The 17,948-nt window shown below is 58.6% G+C and overlaps 1 protein-coding gene across 3 annotated transcripts in view; it reads left to right on the top strand.

Annotated features, from left to right (window-relative positions):
* PRKAR1B (protein kinase cAMP-dependent type I regulatory subunit beta) overlaps positions 1 to 17,948 on the top strand; it is a 76,862-nt gene that overhangs the window by 48,050 nt on the left and 10,864 nt on the right. For all 3 annotated transcript variants that reach the window (XM_032394106.1, XM_032394107.1, XM_032394108.1), the window contains exons 7-9: positions 3,393 to 3,551; positions 8,346 to 8,406; positions 13,783 to 13,904. In XM_032394106.1, coding sequence (XP_032249997.1) covers positions 3,393 to 3,551; positions 8,346 to 8,406; positions 13,783 to 13,904 — 342 coding nt within the window. The remainder of the gene's footprint in view (positions 1 to 3,392; positions 3,552 to 8,345; positions 8,407 to 13,782; positions 13,905 to 17,948) is intronic.

The raw sequence follows: 17,948 nt of genomic DNA, 5'->3' as shown, positions 1-17,948 counted from the left end.
CCCCCCCCCCCCCCCCCCCCCCCCCCGCCTGCTGAGATTACACGGATAACTCTGGGCCCTGCTGTTCTGTCTCCGCTGCCCAGACGGTTTCTGCCGGCCGGTCTTTGTTTCCTGTGGAGCAGAGCGCTGCCCCAAGATGCCCAGGTCAGGGAGGGCAGGTGGCGGAGCAAGGCAGCGAGCACGCCATGTGGACGATGCTCTCTCAGCCCCGGTCTGCATCTGAGGCTCCAGATGCTGGGGCCCCAGCTCGGGATCTGATTGAGCAGGATCCTGTGCCTTTGGTCCGATCACCATCTCCACCTCCTTCTGCGTGGAGCGGAAGCAGCCTGTCCAGTGTGGGCCACGTCTTAGCCACCTGCTGCCACGCCGGTCACTGGGCCTCGGCCCCTGGGCTCTGACCCAGCCAGTGGGATTGCTGAGCCTGCTGCCCACAGCTGCCTGTTGAGTGACTTCCCCCTCCTTCGCCGCTCCGGTGGCCCCATCAGAGGGAGCGTCACAGCGCAAACCTGATGAAGTGCCAGAACCTTCTGTGGCTTCCTTTGGCTTCTAGAATAACATCCCAGCCCTTCCCTCCCCCACCCCAGCTCCTGCCCCCGGGCTTCTCTCCCTGCTGGGTCATGTGGCATCCAGTGCCCTCCATTTCACTGTGGCCCCAGGGCCTTTGTACACCCTGTCCTCTGCCTCAGTCACCCTTCTCCCACATCTTTGCACGCTGGCCCTGGATGCATGGGGCCTGGCTCAAGTTCTCCTTCATGGAGAGCCCTCCACGCACAGTCTCTGCTGTGGTCTTCTGAACGCTGTGCCTCCTGTTCTCTTCATGCCCGGAGCGCACTTCATGATGAATGTGTGTTTGTATGATTTTGTGCCTGCTGTCTTTCTCCCGGCTGGAGTCCCCGTGGACAGGAACCCGCCTGCCTTCCCCTGGTGACTGCCAGCAGTTAGAACGTGCAGGGCACAGAGGGGCACTCAGTTCACACTGGGGGTGACGGACAGATGGATGGATGAATGCACGAATGCAGAATAGCCGGGTGGGAGCTCTGGGTTCAGCCAGAGAAGTCACTGTCGATGGTGGGACCTAAGTGTAGCCCAGTGGGGCCTCCCACCATTTTTCTTCTAAAAGAAGAAGAAACAAAAAATGAAACAAAGCAAGAAGTAACCCCTTTGCGTGCCAGCTGGGGTGGGGCCCAGTGCTGCACTGGCCGCGGTGACAGAGGCCAGTGTCCTGAGAAGGATGGCCCCTTTGTGCTCCGTGGGGCGGCCTGCAGTGTGTTCCTGGGCCTGTCTGGGGCTCCGCACAATGGTTTTCTCTGATGCGTCGCAGGGAGTTCTCCGAGGCCTGGGCTTCTGGGCAGGAAGGGGGTCCCCGGCGGCCCCTGGTGATGATGCACTCTGGGCCCCAGGTCCCCCAGGTCCCCTGGGTCCTGCCCTGCTTGCTCTGCTGAGCCCTTTCTCTGTCCCCTGGGTGCCTGTGCTCTTTTGCTCTTGGGCGTCCTGCCCCTGTCAGCAGCCATTCGAGGTGGGTGGCTTCTGTGACCCTCAGGTGTGAGGGGGAGGCCCCCCGCACCCCCCCAGACTACCGTGTCAGGCAGAGTCTCCCAACCACTGACCCACGTTCCCAAGCTCCCGTCACCGCCCCGACTTGAAGAGGCCCCCAGGAAGACGTGCAGTGTGTGCTGGTCAGGGGGCCATTTGGTTCAACTCTTGGGGAACAGTGTTTAGCAGCACCTGCGCACACAGGAGTGCCCGGCACTCACCCTGGAGAAGTCGCAGGAAACGTGCGTCCCCCCCACAGGACGGGCGCCCACGAAACCCAACAGCTCACACCTGGAGCGACAGAAGGACGCACCCTGTGATTCTTTTTCGTGGAGCCATGGTCACTGGAGGGGACCTGTCACCTGAGGGGTCCCGGGGGCAGTGCCGACGTCACTGAGCTGTTGAGCTGGGATCCAGGCACATGGGTGTTTGTGAGTCAGACCTCCGTGGGCAGGATTTCACAGCGAAGCAGAGTGCGGGGAAGGCTGGCCGGGGGCTGGGTTGCCAGGACCCTTGAGAAGTTGTCACCACCCCCCTCCCCACAGTCTCTCGGTCCCCTTTGAGAAGACCAGGAGCGCAGCTTCTGGAGGATGTTGTCTGTGGTCCCTAAAACTCCTGGATCATGCATCCCTGCCTCGTGGGAAGGACGGGACATTGTCCTCCTGTTCCTGGAGAGCTTCGTCGTGTGGAAGCTGGGGACCTAGTGGCCTGACCTCCCTGGGGGAGCACGAGAACACAGGCCCAGGAGCATGCGCTCTGTGCTCATCCAGGCTGGCGGAGGCTGTTGGGGACACGCGTGCAGGCCCCTGCTGGCGGCTGCTTCTCTGCAGCTGTGGTCTCCTTCCCACGCAGCTTCGTGGTCGGCCGGGTCCCCGGGACCCTCGCTCGCTTGCGTTACGGAGTTATCACCTGCATGGTGTTTTCTTGCGGATACGCGATTCTGTGCCTCAGTTATTGCCCAGATAATGAGTCATTGATTTCAGTAAGAATGGCGTCCCTGACTCACCGCGGTCCGTTCTTTCCCGACGCGTACCCATTTTGGCAATGGGCACTATTCTTCAAGCTCATTGACACGCCGGGGGAATAAAGCTGCATTGTGTCAATTTATAGTAACGGAATCTGCATAGGCACCGCATAATAAACAATCTGTACTATTCTTGCGCGATACGGAACGTGCAGGGTCAATGCATAGTGGCAGCGCTGTGCTGGGCCGCCCACGCACGCTGAAAGGGCCCCTCTCAGCTGGGCCTCATCGGCGCCCCGGCAGCGACTCCACCAACCCCAGGCCCCGGGAGCTGGGTGCTGCGGCCCCAGGCAGGGAGGCCCCGTCAGCATGGCTCCATGAGGGTGGGCCGGGGGCAGAGCCCCAGAGGGTGTCAGCAGGGGTGCCTGAGGAAGCACCGAGTCTGACCCACTGTGTGCAGCTGGGGAGACCGGCCCCGAGACCCATCCAAGGCCGATGAGGACTTGAATCGAAGGCCGGCCAGGGAGGCAGGCAGGCCTTCTGCACAGACCAGGAGCCCTGGACGGTGCATTCGCTTCCCACGCGGGCCCGTCTCACTGCCTGTGGAGGGTGGAGACTCAGAGGGCGCCACTGTGCTGGTCCAGCTGCGTGCGGCTCTGCACAGGGTTGGGGGTGAGGCAGGCAGCATGGCTGGCAGAGATCCAGGACAGGCCTGGGCAGGGTGGTGGGAAGTTGTGCCTGTGGGCGAGGGGGCCTGGGGGCTGTGGCCATATGTTCCCTTCTTGCCGAGCCCCCTCTGGTGGGCATGGAGGAGGGCTCCCGGTGCAAGACGGGCCACTGTGACCCCACACATCCCCCGTGACTTTTCTGACGTTTTTCACTCTGTCCCCTGAAGGTGTATGTGAACGGAGAGTGGGTGACCAGCATCAGCGAAGGGGGCAGCTTTGGGGAGCTGGCACTCATCTATGGCACCCCCAGGGCGGCAACCGTGAAAGCCAAGACAGACCTCAAGCTCTGGGGCATCGACCGGGACAGCTATCGGCGCATCCTCATGGTAAGTGGCTCCCTGGCACAGGAGCTTCAGCAGGGCTGGGGGCGTCTGGCACACAGCCAATCATCTCACGGGAACCCTGGCTTTGTCCAAGTGGGGGTGATAGAAAAGGGCTGATGGGATCGGTGAAAAGTGTGGGAGGGATTCTGGAAACTTCTTAAAAGGTATGCAGGCAGCTAGGAAGGCCCCTTTGCCCTTCCTGTCTCCTTTCAGCTGTCTGGAATGGGGTTGTGATGGCTGGAGCTCCAGCTGGCATTCTGGACCATGAGGTGACTCTGAGGATGGAAACCGTTCATCAAGGTGGTGGAGCAAAGAGATGCCAGGAGCCTGGCTCTCTGGTAGCCCCAGCACAGCGGGGCCGGACTGCTTGGCCCCAGACATCCTCATGCGGGGGTCAGCCCCCAGGTGTTTTCGCCCTTGTCATTTTAGGTTTTCTCTCCTGTGCAGCCACATCCACTCTTCGCTGGTGCAGGGTGGGCGCAGGCCCCTATGTGGCAGTCGGGGCATGGTGAGCTGTGACAGAGAGGCCCTCCCTGGGGAGAGGAGGCAGGCTCTTCGTGTGTCCACTCAGTGCTCATCCCACACACACCACCTGCCAGGCACCGTTCTCGGTGCTGAGATCAGGGAGCATCATCACAGGGGCAGAGCCTGCTCTTGGGAAGCCAGCATGTTAGTGTAGGAGTCAGAGAACAAACACGTACCTCAAGTAGCGACAATTCCACGGAGAAAATTACAGCAGAGAAGGGGAAGAGGGGGCTGCTGTGTTATAGAAAGGCCCGGAAGAACTTCTCCTGGGATAAGGTGGCTTTGGAGCCAAGGCCTCTGAGCAAGGAACTAGCATATCCAGGAGAGTGTCTGGGCAAAGACCCTGCGGCATGAGCTTGGATGCTCGTGGAGCAGTGGGCAGACCACCATGGATGGGGATACGGGGGTCCCGTGGGGGGTACGGCTCACACAGAGCCCTCAACTCCCACCTGAGTGTGTGGGAGGAGCCCTGCAGGGGTTTGAACAGAGGAGCTTCCGCAGCCGACTGGGGGCTGTCCCGGAGAGGGTGGAAACCATCCTACTCCAGGAGCAGCAAGGAAGCCAGAAGGCTCTGGGCCGGCCACACTGGTCCGAAGACATCCCAGCGCGGTTGAGGGTCTCCGTCCCTCCCTATCCCTGGGCAGAGGCCACCGGAGCTGAGCGCCTGGCCTCTGGAAGTCTCACTCCTCAGCCATCTAGGCTCGCCTGGTGGTGACAGCTGGGACAGGTGCTTTTCTGGGTGGGTCAGGGATGGTATGTGCTCAGACCCAGCATCCCACAGGGCCTGGACCCCAGGAGGGGTCCCGACAGGTCCAGAGGGAGGTGACCAGGGTGAGCTCCTTGCCGGGAGACCTTTGGATTCCACCACATGCTCTCTGGGACTTGACTGTCTCCCCGAGATTGGTCTGGACGGTGCAGCTTCCAGGGAGGGGCTGTGATGCGGGGGTGCTTTGGGGGAGGCCTGGGGACAGTCCGTGAGTAGTTTAAAATAGTCCCAGGGCTCAGTCAGGCGGGAGCCTGGAGATGGAGTCCTGCTCAGGCTGCCCCTCCTCTCGGGAACATCAGCGTCCCCCGCCTATCCTGGTCCCACCACAACACCCCAGTTTTCACGACACAGGGAGAATTCAGTGCAGTCCTGGGGGCGACTGTTTGATCAGCTCCGTGCGCGTGAGGCACCCGTCACCTGTGCACTCAGTGAGCATTGACTGAGCACCTACTGTGTGCTGGGGGCTCTCCTAGAGCCGTGGATACATCGGGAGAGAGCAGCTGAATGTCCCTGCCTCCGGAGCCAAGCTCTCCCTCCTCTTCATCTCCAACTTGCTAGCTCCTGTTTTCTCCAGGAGAGGCTGTGTGCCTCGTGGGTGGGGTGCCCTGAGGCACCTTACCCCCTCCTTCCCACAGGCAGGGGCAGGTTTGGGCAAGGGCCCAGCAGCCTCTGTCCGCCCGCAGTCCCCTCCGCGTGCACCTGGCCCCATGTTGCATAAGCTATTGTTTCTCACCATCCCCAGTGCTGAGTCCTTCTTGGCTGTGGGATTTTTGTGGCTGGAACCTCGTATTCAGGGAAGTTCCCAAACCACCGAGGCTGCTGGCACTTCCTCTGTCTTAATTCTGGATCCCTGTGCACTAAGAATAGCCGTGGCTGTGCTGGGAGTTGCATAGCTTCTGTGTCTCGGGAAAGAAAATGACAGTGCTGGCTGACCCGGAAGGGAGTGTCTTGCAGGACAGTCCCCGTGTTTGCATCAGTCCTGGGTTTGGGCGGATTTGGATGCATCCGTCATGCAAAGTGGACCCACCATGCATTCACTTGGCACTAAACTGGGACTTGCCAAGGGGGAGATGGGGGGGTGGGGAACCGCCAGGGGTGTCTCCAGGGAGGAGGCCCCTCCCTATGCGTTCAGGCGATAGGGATCCCAGGACATCTGATCCAGAAGCTTCCCTCGAACTTCCTTCTCTTGCCCCTGCTGCTCCGTGTGGCATAGGAGCCCCACTGAGCAGGGCCACACTCCATGTCCCCATCTGCAGTGAGGGGGGTCAGGAAGCCCTGCCCGTCCCTCCTGGGTCAGGTGTGGGGTGCCCACTCCCTGCGTGAAGAATGGGAAAGCTCCTCAGGCCGCCCCATACCTGTGAAGCAGGAGTCAAGTGTCAGCCTTTCTGGGACAGAGTGGGGTGCCTCCCACTTGGTGCATGAACGGACTCCCAACGTTCATGCGCCATCCAGAGGCTGGTAGCCTTCCCTCTGTGTCTCAGTGGGAAGCAGACAAGGAGCCTGCTGGGCTGAGGTGGGAAATCTGGAGGAAGGTGGGGAGGAGCCCAGGTCAAAGACACAGAGAACATGGTGCTGTCTGTCCATTCTCCTGATGGGGAAACTGAGGCCCAGAGGGGGTGAGACTGGGCTAAGAGTAGGGGGGGTATGGGTGATCTGGAGTTGGAATGGGAGTGTGCTGATCCTCCCTGTCAGCCCTCCTCCACTGTGCTCAGGATGGCTCACCACTGCTATCACCATCACCCTCACCATCAGTGCCATCACCACCATCATCACCGTCATCACCTTTATCACCATCATCACCCTCATCACCATCTTCACCACCATCACCTTCATCACCATCATCACCGTCCTCACCATCATCACCATCACCACCATCATCTTCATTACCACCATCACCACCACCATCATCACCAACATCACCACCATCATCACCATCACCACCATCATCACCATCCTCACCACCATCACCACCATCATCACCATCCTCACCATCACCACTGTCACCACCATCATCACCATCCTCACCATCACCACCACCACCATCACCTTCATCACCATCACCACCATCATCACCATCCTCACCATCATCACCATTACCACCATCACCACCACCATCATCATCAGCTTCATTACCATTATCACCATCACCATCACCACCATCATCATCACCGTCATCATCATCACCATCATCATCATCATCATCACCTTCATCGCCATCATCACCATCATCATTATCACCTTCATCACCATCATCACCATCATCACCTTCATCACCATCATCACTGTCATCACCGTCATTACCATCATCACCATCATCACCTTCATCACCATCACCATCATCACCATCATCACCATCATCATCATCACCAAGCTTTGGGACTTGTAGAGCCCAGTCTGGGTTCGTTCTTGCTCCTGTGATCACAGTCTAGGTGGTCACTTGCCCCTCTGAGCCTGCCTCTTCCTCTGGGGATGAGGGTAATCATCCCAAGTGTCTGGAGGACCCACCATTGCCCTGGCCTAAGCACTTTTTCATTGTTACCATCTTTCCTCACACCTCTTCCCATGTCAGGTGTCTAGTCTGTGGTCACTGGACTCTCCATCCTTTTCACTTCACAGGTGAACTTCCAGCTCCCATTGATGGATAAGGCTGCTGGTGGACCGCACGTCCCTGTTTTCTGAATGTGCCGTACTTACCAGTACTCATTGGCAGGGCTACCATGTATAGTTGTGGAGTGTGTACACTGTCCAAAGACCCCAGGAGGCAGGGTGAGGGGCTGAAGTCCAGGCTGCTCTCTACCTGCCAAGCTGGTGCTGGCCACTGGGAGGCTGGGCTTCCTTATTTGCTTAGGCCACCAGCTCACTGGGATGCACACTTGAAGAAGGGGGTGCCTTTGTCTAATTCACATTCAGATTCTAATTTTTGGAGTGGATTCTCATTTCTAATTCACGTAAAGACTGACAGGATCCTGTTTGCTGGTTTTGTCTTATTCAGTCAGCTTTTGGATGGGAAAGAAGCAACTCATTCGCTTTTTTCCCCAAGTACCAGTTTCAGGCATGTCTGGTCCAGAGACTTCACCAACGCTGGCTGCCCCTCTCTAACGCATCGCCCATGTGGTTCTGTCGCTGGCCCCAGCATCTCTCCAGATGTGTGTGTCCGGGGGAGGTGTGGGGGTGCAGTGAGTCTGCCCAGACAGCGCCCCTCACCATCCTACCTTGGGGACACCTGCCCTCAGCCCGTGGAAGGCCGAGCGCAGGACTCTGGTTGGTTGAGTGCTCATTGTGTGGACCCGTCACCAGCCCAGGCTGGATGAGGTTGATGAGGTCGCTGAGGCTAGCCAGGGGAGGGGTAGCTGCCTGGAGGAGGGGGGAGGTGCGGGGTGGGGCCTCTGAGGGGCTTCCAAGACATGGAATCCTCAAAGGATTCAGAGTCATTTGGGGAAATTTGGAGATGTTGAAACGATTCAGGCATGAAGACCTACCGTCTCTGTCTTCTTTCTCCTAAACAGGGCAGCACACTGAGAAAGCGCAAGATGTATGAGGAGTTTCTCAGCAAGGTCTCCATCCTGGGTCAGTGGCCCTGGCCCCGTGTACAACGCTCTGTGCCGCGTGGCCTCCTCCAGTCTCGCCTGAGTCCTGCCTGCTGGCCCCACCCATTTCCACGTTCCCTGCATGCCTGGCAGGTTCAGCGCCCTTGGTGATGTGCAAGCTTGGAACACACACATGTACGCACCCACACAGGCGTGCTCACATGCATGCACACACATGCACAACCACCCACATGCATGCACACATATGCACCCACACAAGCATGATCACACACATGCAAACATGCATGTGTGCACACACAGGCATGCTCACACACATACATGTATGCACAGGCACACTCACCCGCATGCATGCACATGTATGCCCCACACAGGCATGCTCACACACATACATGTATGCACAGGCACACTCACCTGCATGCATGCACACGTATGCCCCCACACAGGCGTGCTCACATGCGTGCACACACAGGCACGATCACCCACATGCATGCACACGTATGCCCCCACACAGGCGTGCTCACATGCGTGCACACACAGGCACGATCACCCACATGCATGCACAGATATGCCCCCACACAGGCGTGCTCACATGCGTGCACACACGTGCACGATCACCCACATGCATGCACAGATATGCACCCAAACAGGCGTGCTCACATGCGTGCACACACAGGCACGATCACATGTGTATGTGCATACACACACCAAGAGCTCTGTGTCTAGTCCCCTAGGGCACCATTATCCTTTCCTCAAGTGTCTGTGCCCTCATCCTGTGAGCTCCTCTTGTCTGTCCCTCCACCACCAGTGTCACCTCCAGCCCTTCCTCCATGTCCATCAGTTCTGAGTTGCAAGCCCAATTCGTGTTCTAGTAAAGGCGGCCCACTGTGCTGAGCTTCTTCCCACGACCTGTTTTGGTGTTTTCCTAAGTGTGGTTTCTCCTGCTGCATTTCTGCCCTTCCTTCTTCTGGGGTGTGATAAAACACAATGGCTCCATTTCTGTTGATTTTCAGAAGTGTCAACAAAATTTTCACCAACAAGAGTTTTTAAGTGTTTTGAAGTTTCTGTACCGTGCGTGATGATCATGTGCTGAAGCAGACCAGCCCTTTCTGGCAGAACTTTCAGCAATGAAGCTGCTGTTCCTTATCTGTGTCCAGCCTCTGACATGTGGCTGGCGACTTGCACTTTGGACAAGGAGGCTCTAGCCCACGGGAGGGGCTGTGCTTGCGAAGGTGAGGGACAGCTGAGTGCCGAGCCTCTAGGAACTGCTGGAAACCACCGCCCAGCAGCAGGCCCAGGCCAGGCTGCTGGGTAAAGATGCTGAATGAAAGGTATCCTCCTTTTCCAAGAACGTAATGGAGTGAGAAAGGGAGAGAAGCAAACGGCTGACGCTCATGGATGAGGGCGTAGGATTGGGGCAGCAATCCCAGTCCCACGACTGCTCCCCTGCCTGCATGGTGTGAGCTGGGGGGGAACTGGGCTTGCCCTCAGCCCTGAAGCAGCCCTGGCTCCCAGCTGGGCTCTCCCTCTGCCCGGTCCCTGCTGTCCAGACCACAGAGACGAGGAGAGGGCTCGCTGCCTGCCCTTCTAGTGGAGGATTGGAGGGGAGGGCAGGAGGACGCCCCCACACCAGCTCGTAGCAAGCTTGGACAAGTGGAGGGAAGGGCCACAGCGGCCGCACAGACCAGCCGCAGGAGCCAGAACTACAGAGAAAAGCTCAGAGCAAGCGACACACAGACAAGAACTCAGGAAGAAAGCATTCCACAGAAACAGCAGACAGATCCAGGGTAGTAGCCTTTCTCAAAAACACAAATCCAGTGAGCAAGCAGTGGAGGGAAGAGGTGGGAGAGCATCCTGGCCAGAGCCTCGGAGGTTGGCTGGGGTCCTGGGAGCGGAGCCCGTGCCGCGTGCCCCCAGCCCTACAGCTTCGCCGTTGGGCGTTTCCCGCAAGGGCACAGAGACACGGCCATGGACGTTCACTGCAGCAGCTTCCACGAGGACTAGGAGGGGAAACAAGGTGAAATCAGCCACATCGTGCGGATGGACTGCAGTCACGCGAATGCGCCAGAGCTCCGGGGTCAACGCAGATCTCGAGCAGAAAGCCGCACGTGTGGGTGGTGCGAGCAGCCCTCCGTAGCGTCTGTGAGGCTGTCTTACAGGAAAGCCCAAGGCTGCGGCCTCGGGGGAGGGAGAGAAGTCAGCTCGAGCGTGATGTCAGGGGGTCTCTAAAAAACAGACCTGAAGGTCAACTGTGCTTCGATAATAAAAGATCAAAAAATTTAAAAAACCTGAACAAATAGATCTGAAGCTATTATGACAAAATATTCACATGATTTTATTCAGGACAGACGTTGGTTGGTTATGTTGTTCACGCTACTTTTTTGATTGATCTTTTTCTCCAAATGAAGAAAAGTGGATGAGATTGAGCATGGGGTCAGTCAGTGATGCGCTGGAACGGCATGAGGTAGCTGTGGCGCAGTGGTGGGGCAGGACCCCTGGGGAGGACTCGCCACCGGACCCAGGGAGGGCGCCAGGGGATGTGGAAGGACGAGCCACCCAGAGACGGTGCACAGGGCGCCCCTGGCCAGGCCCGAGGTGCCCGCGGTGCCCGCGGAGGGCCAGCGCCCCCGAGGCGGGTTTCAGAAGACCCCGGTCAGGGTGGGTGGCCTGCGGTGCGTTCGCTCCTTCACAGGCCACACCAGGGAGCAGAACCCAAAACCTGTAGGGAGGCCAGGTGGGGCCAGCTCGTCCTAACACGGAGCCAGCGCCACTGCCGAGTCGAGCCACCTGAAATGGCCCGTTTTCTACCCCTTTTGACCTAAAAGGTGGGCATTCCATATGGTTCAATCTGAGGACTGGTTTTTTTTATGATCTTTCTTAGGGGAATCTTTTAGAAAAGAATGTATCTTACATTGAAAAAAATACCTGGTTACTTTTGGCTTCTTTTTCTTGTGTTAAATTCAAGCAAAATAGAGTTAAGAGTTTACGTTGAAAAAGGCAACACAGCTGGTGGGTCACGTTTATAAGAGTATTTCTGCTTGTCTTTCTGTCCGTCCTTCTGTCTGGGTCTGTGACTGGAGACACAGCGAGGTTGCGATGTCGCCGCGGGTATTTCTGGGTGGCACTTGGCAGTTTTTCACATTTTTTACAGTTTGCTGTATTTCTTGAGTTCTTTGTAGTGAATGTGAGTAATTTAACACAGAACAGTAAAGTAGGTCTGGCAGGGAGGGTGCCGCGGGGGCTCTGACCCCACGTCCTCGTGGAGACCCTGGGAGATGGTGAGGGAAGGTTCTGGTTCCTCTCTTCCTCTGGTGGTGGAAGCTCATCACAGCATGCACTGTGTCAGCCATTTCTTGAGGGCGTCTGCCCCTGTCACCACTCCTTGGTTCCAGAACCTTCTGGTCACCCCCAGTGGAGGTGATGGGAGGCACCCCCGTGCCTCTGCAGGTACGTCTGGTCTGGACGTGTCCTAGGAGGGGACGCTGGGCTGTGTGGCCAGTGCCGTACTCAGAGAAGCGAAAATCGGCCGCCTCATGAGCTGGTCCGCACGGTTTCATAGGGGCTGCATGAAGGGTATTTTAGCCCCATGAGAAATCCCCGAACCCAGGACCCTGGGGCCCACGGTCACCTTCCACCTCCCTTTACTGGCGCCAGGCGCTCTTACACTCTCCGGTCAGTCCCCGTCCACAAGCTTGGTGCCAGCCAGTGTTTCTCCGTGGCCGTCGGGCAGAGCAACCACGAGACTAATCTTCGCCCTCAGTCACCCCGGCTGCAGAGAATCCTCTGGAGAGATGCCTGCGGCCGGCGTTGGGAGGCCTTGCTCTCCACCGGCCTGCCCTCAGCTCCATCCCTCCGTCGGCCGGAAGGAGTGTGGAGGTGGCAGTGTGCACTCAGGGCCTGGAGGGTCCTGCGCATGGACACCGGGGTCGGCCCGTGACGGGCACGGAACCTGGCAGGCTTGGGGGAAGCCACCCTGGGGCTCCACGTCTGGTGCCTCGTGTGGTCTTGGGCTGTGGCTGCCGGCGGGACGCCTGCCTGCCTGTGTTCACATACAGTCCAGGTGCAGAGTTGAAATCCCGCTCGGGAAAAGGGCCCGTCTGTAGGGGGGACGGTCAGCCTCCGGAACCCTGAGACTCGGGACCCCGAATGCCGCGAAAACGCCCCCAGGGCTTGTGTGTCCTGCGTCGCCTCAGAGACTGGGTACAGTTCAAAACCCGGGGCAACAAACTGCCATCCCCCCAGTGTCTCCTGAGATTCCTGATGCTGGGGGACGCAGCTTTGCGTGTCTCGACTTTCGGACCCCAGAGTATGGCACGTTTCAGATGGAACGGAGAAACCTGCTGATGGGACAGTGGGAACGGCTTCCCCTGGTTGTCTGACTCGCAGAGTTACATGCCGCGTGGCCCTCAGGCCGGCCTGCATGCCGACTTCCCCCAAGCACGGACTCATTCCGCGTGGGAACGCCACCGGCCTCGGGTTCCCGAGCAGCCCCGGCTGTGCAGACCTTTCCGGATGGGCCGGCGGGGCGCGTGCGCCGGCGGCTCCGCAGAATCTCGTCCTTTGCAGTGCGCAGCATTGGCAGGCATCTTAAAGCAGAGAAATCCCGCTCCTAACCTAGTTCTAAAATAAATGCTTTGCTTTGTATTTTTAGCCGCTGACCTACTTAAGTAGCATCTGATAAGTATAGGCCAGGGAAGGTTTTTCTGCCAAAAAAGAAATAGTTAATCAGGCAATCGTTATTTTCTTCCAAAGGAGCGTATTGGGTTTTTTTCCTTTTCCTTCCTGAAGGCTAGGGATGGACAATGACGGGGAAGGGAAGGTGCAGGGAGAGGCGGAAAGGTATCTAGCATTCGCAAGCTGTGAAGATTGAGAGCGTGGCATTGGAATTCAGTGATTTGACCTAAAATAATGGAAGGTGCACTCTGCCCAGCCCTGCAACATAAGTGCATTTGCAGTTGAACCGTGATGAATGGTATTTTTTCTGGACGGGTAATCGCTCCAACCGCTCTGAAATATTTTAAACCGCGTAGTAGCCCCAGTGCTTAGCCGTGATTGTGTTTTTGCAGGAACACAGGCAGCTTACGTCTGAAGATGTCTATTTTCATGCTGGGTTCACAGGCCCCAGTTCCAGCACCCATCGCCTAAGCTAAACCGCGATGCGTGTGAGCACAGCGCCCTATCCAAGACCCTGTCCCCCTGCTGGGGATGGAGCGCTAGCCCAGTACATCCCGCCCAACTCACTGGTGGAATGCCCAGGCCTTCCCAGCATGGAAACGCACTCCCCGTCTCACTCACTGCTGTCTTAGCAAAGGCTGACCCGCGGTGCTTCCTGAGAGAGCATTGGGGTGCAGAGCGGGGGTGCACGCCGTGGTGAGGGTCTCCTTGTCGCCCGCTCTAGAGTCCCTGGAGAAGTGGGAGCGCCTGACCGTGGCGGACGCCCTGGAGCCCGTGCAGTTTGAGGACGGAGAGAAGATCGTGGTCCAGGGGGAGCCTGGGGATGACTTCTTCATCATCACGGAGGTGAGTGCTGCCCGGTTGGGGTGCAGGGGACGAGGCGTCCCCCCCTTGCTGCTCCTGCATGTGCCACCCCAGCCCTCCACCCTCCTGTCTTCTGTCCCGATAACAGCCTCCGGCCCGCACTGACCCATCTTCTTGCCCTTGAGAATCAGAAGGGTCTCCTCTTAGAAAATGGCGCCGTGTGCCCGGGCCCACATGTGTGGTGACTACACAGGACTGAACACGTGTGGGTTCAGTGAAGGTGGGGAGTATGAATCCACGCCAGAACCTATAGTTTTGTGGTGTGTTATCATTGGGGGAAATGCGTAAATTTAGGGCACGTGGGATCTTTCCACACTGTTTCTTAAAACTACGTGCAAATCTACAATGATCTCAAACTAAAAGTTTAGTTTTTTAAAAATGGTTCCAGGTTCTCAGCCTGGACACGCACGAGTCCCTTTGACGAGGCCCCGCGACAGCTGGCTCTGGGGCTGTAATCCGTGGCGGCCACGCTCAAGCCTGTCACTGACAGGGGCGAGCAGCTGCTGTGGCCGCCTGTCCTGGGGCTGGGCTGGGCTGAGACCCCCAGAGCGAGCCCCCGCCCAGGCGCTGCCCGGAATGAATGGGGGGCCTGCCTCGCGGTGTGGGCAGCCCTGATGACGCAGGGCCAGAGGTATGCTGCCGTCTGTTGGGCTCGCATCCTCCTCCTCTGGCGCTCAGGGGCGGAAGGATTTCACGTTCATGCTCATTAGAGCACATTCTTCAGCTGTGCATTTTGCCACCGGACAAAGGGAGCCCTCGGCGTGGCAGTGTGGTGGCCTGGCATGGTGGCCTGGCGTGGCAGCGGGCGGTCACTGCTGGGTCTCAGACACAGAGCTCAGCACTTGTGAGCCACTTTCTTGGTTTAAATTAAGAGAAGGAGAACTTGCCAGGTTGTCGATGCGGGTGGTGAGGTTTGGGGCCCGCTCTGCCGGCGCTCACCCACCTCGGTGATGTGCGGCCCATAAAGCACAAGTGACACAGATAAGATCCCACGGACAGAAACACAAATTTGGTTTGCAACTTTAGTCTGGGCTCCTGCAAAGCCCTTCCCGAGAGGGCGTGTCAGAATCCCTCCTCTCTGCCGCCAGCCTGCCTGCCTGCCCCTTCCAGCAGGAAATTTTCAGAAGGCCGTGGAGTCCAGCTGGAGAACAGCAGGAGGGGAGACGCGGGTCTGCGGGGGCATCTGAGGCACCGGGGAGGTTCCGGGTCATACCGCGAGCATGCTCGTGGGGACCTGGTCACTTCCCCGCCCCGTCCCAGCACCGTGCCTGGGACAAACCCTGCTTGCAGGTGGCAGGCAGGCAGCCCATGCATGTGTATGAGCAAAGGAGGCTGCCTCCAGCCTGAGCTTCTTGAAAGCCGCATAAATATTTCCGAAGGCGTCCCCGGCACGGGGAAGTGCTCACGGCGGCGTGGCTCGAGGTCCGTAGGGCAGGAGGCCCACTCAACACAACATTTCCTTGAAAAGGGAAAAGGAAGGAAGGAGGAATGAATAAATCCCAGGCAGGGCGCATGCTGATTCTGGTCCACCGTGATGCGGAACCAGTCGTCGGGGCGGAAGGCTGGCCAGGCTTGTCTTTGCTCCCGGAGGCGACATTCCCGAGACTTCTGCTGCGGAGTTTGGTGGGGAGGCCCTGTTTCTATTCCGTGTTGTCCTGCACGTCCAGGAGGAAAGCCGGGGCCTCTGCAGAAAGCTCGTCCTGCCTCGCAGCCATAGTACCACCGGACGAAGGGGCAGGTGGGGTGCCGTCCCCTCTGTGGTGGCATGTGGCCGACCCCTGTGCCCCCACGCCCTAGACCATCTGACCTCTCTCCTGTGGCCTTGGATGTGACACCCTGTCTGGGTTTGTGTGGGCCTAGCATTTCGCGGTTAAGAACATGAGACTCATTCGGAGGTGGAGGGGGTCCCTTCAGCCACCCCGTTCCCCAAATCTGCATTAGATGTGACCGACTGCAGGGTCCTTACTGCACTCCTGGGCAGGTGGAGTCTGATTTGTGGGAGGGCCTTGGCGACTCGCCAGACCCCTGGGACGTGTCAGCCCTGTCATGGGGCGCTCAGGCTGGTCGTGGGGGCTCTGAGACCCTCTAACCTGTGGGGCCCTTCTTCCTGGCGCCTGCGGCCGTGCCGAGATGCCCGCAGGGCTTGGCTTATCATGGGGCCTGGACCTCCGAGTTCAGCGGCCAGTTGACGCCCCCCCTTGGATGTCCAGCCCCCGCTGCATCTCCACAAGAGCGGCCACCTGCCTGCGTCCGCAGAGACCCCCAAGTGAGAGCACCCGGCCAGGCTGGCCAGGCCCCGTGAGAGGAGTCCCTGAGCCCTGGAGCTGCCTGTCTGTCCTCCTCAGCTGTCACCACGAGTGATGCCCGTGTGGAACCACCTCGGGCGGCTCTGATGACGAAGGGGAGGGCGTGATGCCAGCTTAAAAGCACAGATCTTTTCCTGCTCTAGGTTTAAATTCATGAATAAGAAGCTGGTGCTCACAGGGCCAATTTGGCCCAGAGACGCGTTTGTATTGGCCTGTATGGTATTTTTTAAAAAAATATTTGAATTAATTGTCAGTATTTAAAAATCAAGATATTTCCCATAACAATCTGGATCTCTTCCCTTTAAAAATCTGCTACCTGACCACCTTGGACCTGCATCCCTATCTGGCCACAACCACCAGACCTGAGGGGCGGGCCCCTTGGGGTGGGAAAGGGCCCTTGTAGCCTCAGTCCCCACCCAGCCCTAGAGCCTGCTCGGCTTTGAGGTTGGTGGCCTCAGTGCTCGTGGTCTCAAAGCTGAGGGGGTAACTCTGGCCAGCCCAGGCAATTGTCCGTTATTTGCTGTGACCGAGGCCGCCTCCCAGCCAGGTCCAAGGCCACGGATAGAAAGAGTGTAAAATGCATGTGAGAGGCACAGACTGGCAAGGGGCCCTCACAGGACGCCAGGGAAGGGAGCCGTTACCGAGTGTGTTCATCCTGTTGACGTGAGAGGGCACTTTCCGAGCCCAGGATGTGTGTGTGAGTTCCCAGGCCCCCGCCAGGGGGGTCCGGTCAGTGCTCAGCGTCCCTTTCTGGGGGGGGGACACACAGCCAAGGCCGCACAGCCCACCAGTGTCCGCCTCGCACCCCACTGGCCGGGGTCCTGCTCCTTGCTCCCAAGTGCCGGGCGGGCATTTGTTGCGTGTGCGTGTGCACGTGTGTGCATGTGCACGTGTGTGTGCCTGTGTGGGTGTGTGTGCGCGCTTGTGTGTGCATGGGCGCCGCAGAGGCTCCGAGCACGCCTCCTTCTCGTCTAGGGCACAAGAAATAGAGTGAGTGCTGCTCCCTTCGTCTTACACATTCATCTCTTCTCTCTCTGCTGCCTTCAGGTGACGCTGGGGAGGGGCCTTCCCCGTGTCGTGCTGGCTCTGGGGGGCGTCCCTGCTGCTCATCCCTTAGCGGCTGTCCGTGTCTCTTCCTGGGACCGGCTCTGAGGGTGTGCTGGGGGCAAGCCAGGGGATGGTGGGGGGGGGTGACGGTGACCGCCACGGCTCTGTCCAGGGGTGGGGCCTCCCCGTTGACGGGGCTGGGGGCTCACACACATCAGGGCGGGTGTGCAGGCTCTGGAATGTAACCCGACACTCCCGGAAATGTATTTGAAGTGGTCTCCTTGGCAACTTGGATTTTTTCCCCTTTTCTTCTGTGATCAACCAGGTCGGGCGGGTCACACGGGACCCCAGGGTTTGCAGGCGTCAGAGGCTCCCTGTTGTTTGCTGCGCGGCCCCCGGCCACACCTGCCAGACAGATGGGTCAGGCCCACCAGCCCTGCTTCCCCTCGGCGCCCAGTGAGCTGCCTGGGGGCGCCGCAGGTGCGGCTGGAGGACACCTGTCCCTTGGGGGTGTCGCCGCTGGCTCAGGAGGCCCCCTGGGTGGTCCCTGGTTTGGGTGGCACATCAGGCGCCCGGGAGTCGACCCAGAATGTCATAGAACAAAGCAGAAGTTAGTGCTGGTTTTGGGTTTTGTAAAGTGAGCACTTTCCCCGTGGACGCTGTCCCCTGGGTT

The sequence above is a fragment of the Phoca vitulina genome, unplaced genomic scaffold (assembly GCF_004348235.1).
Source record: "Phoca vitulina isolate PV1807 unplaced genomic scaffold, GSC_HSeal_1.0 scaffold79, whole genome shotgun sequence".
In the NCBI taxonomy this organism is placed as follows: domain Eukaryota; kingdom Metazoa; phylum Chordata; class Mammalia; order Carnivora; family Phocidae; genus Phoca; species Phoca vitulina.
Note: the sequence above shows the minus strand (reverse complement) of the source record. Positions and strands in the feature narration are given on the sequence as shown.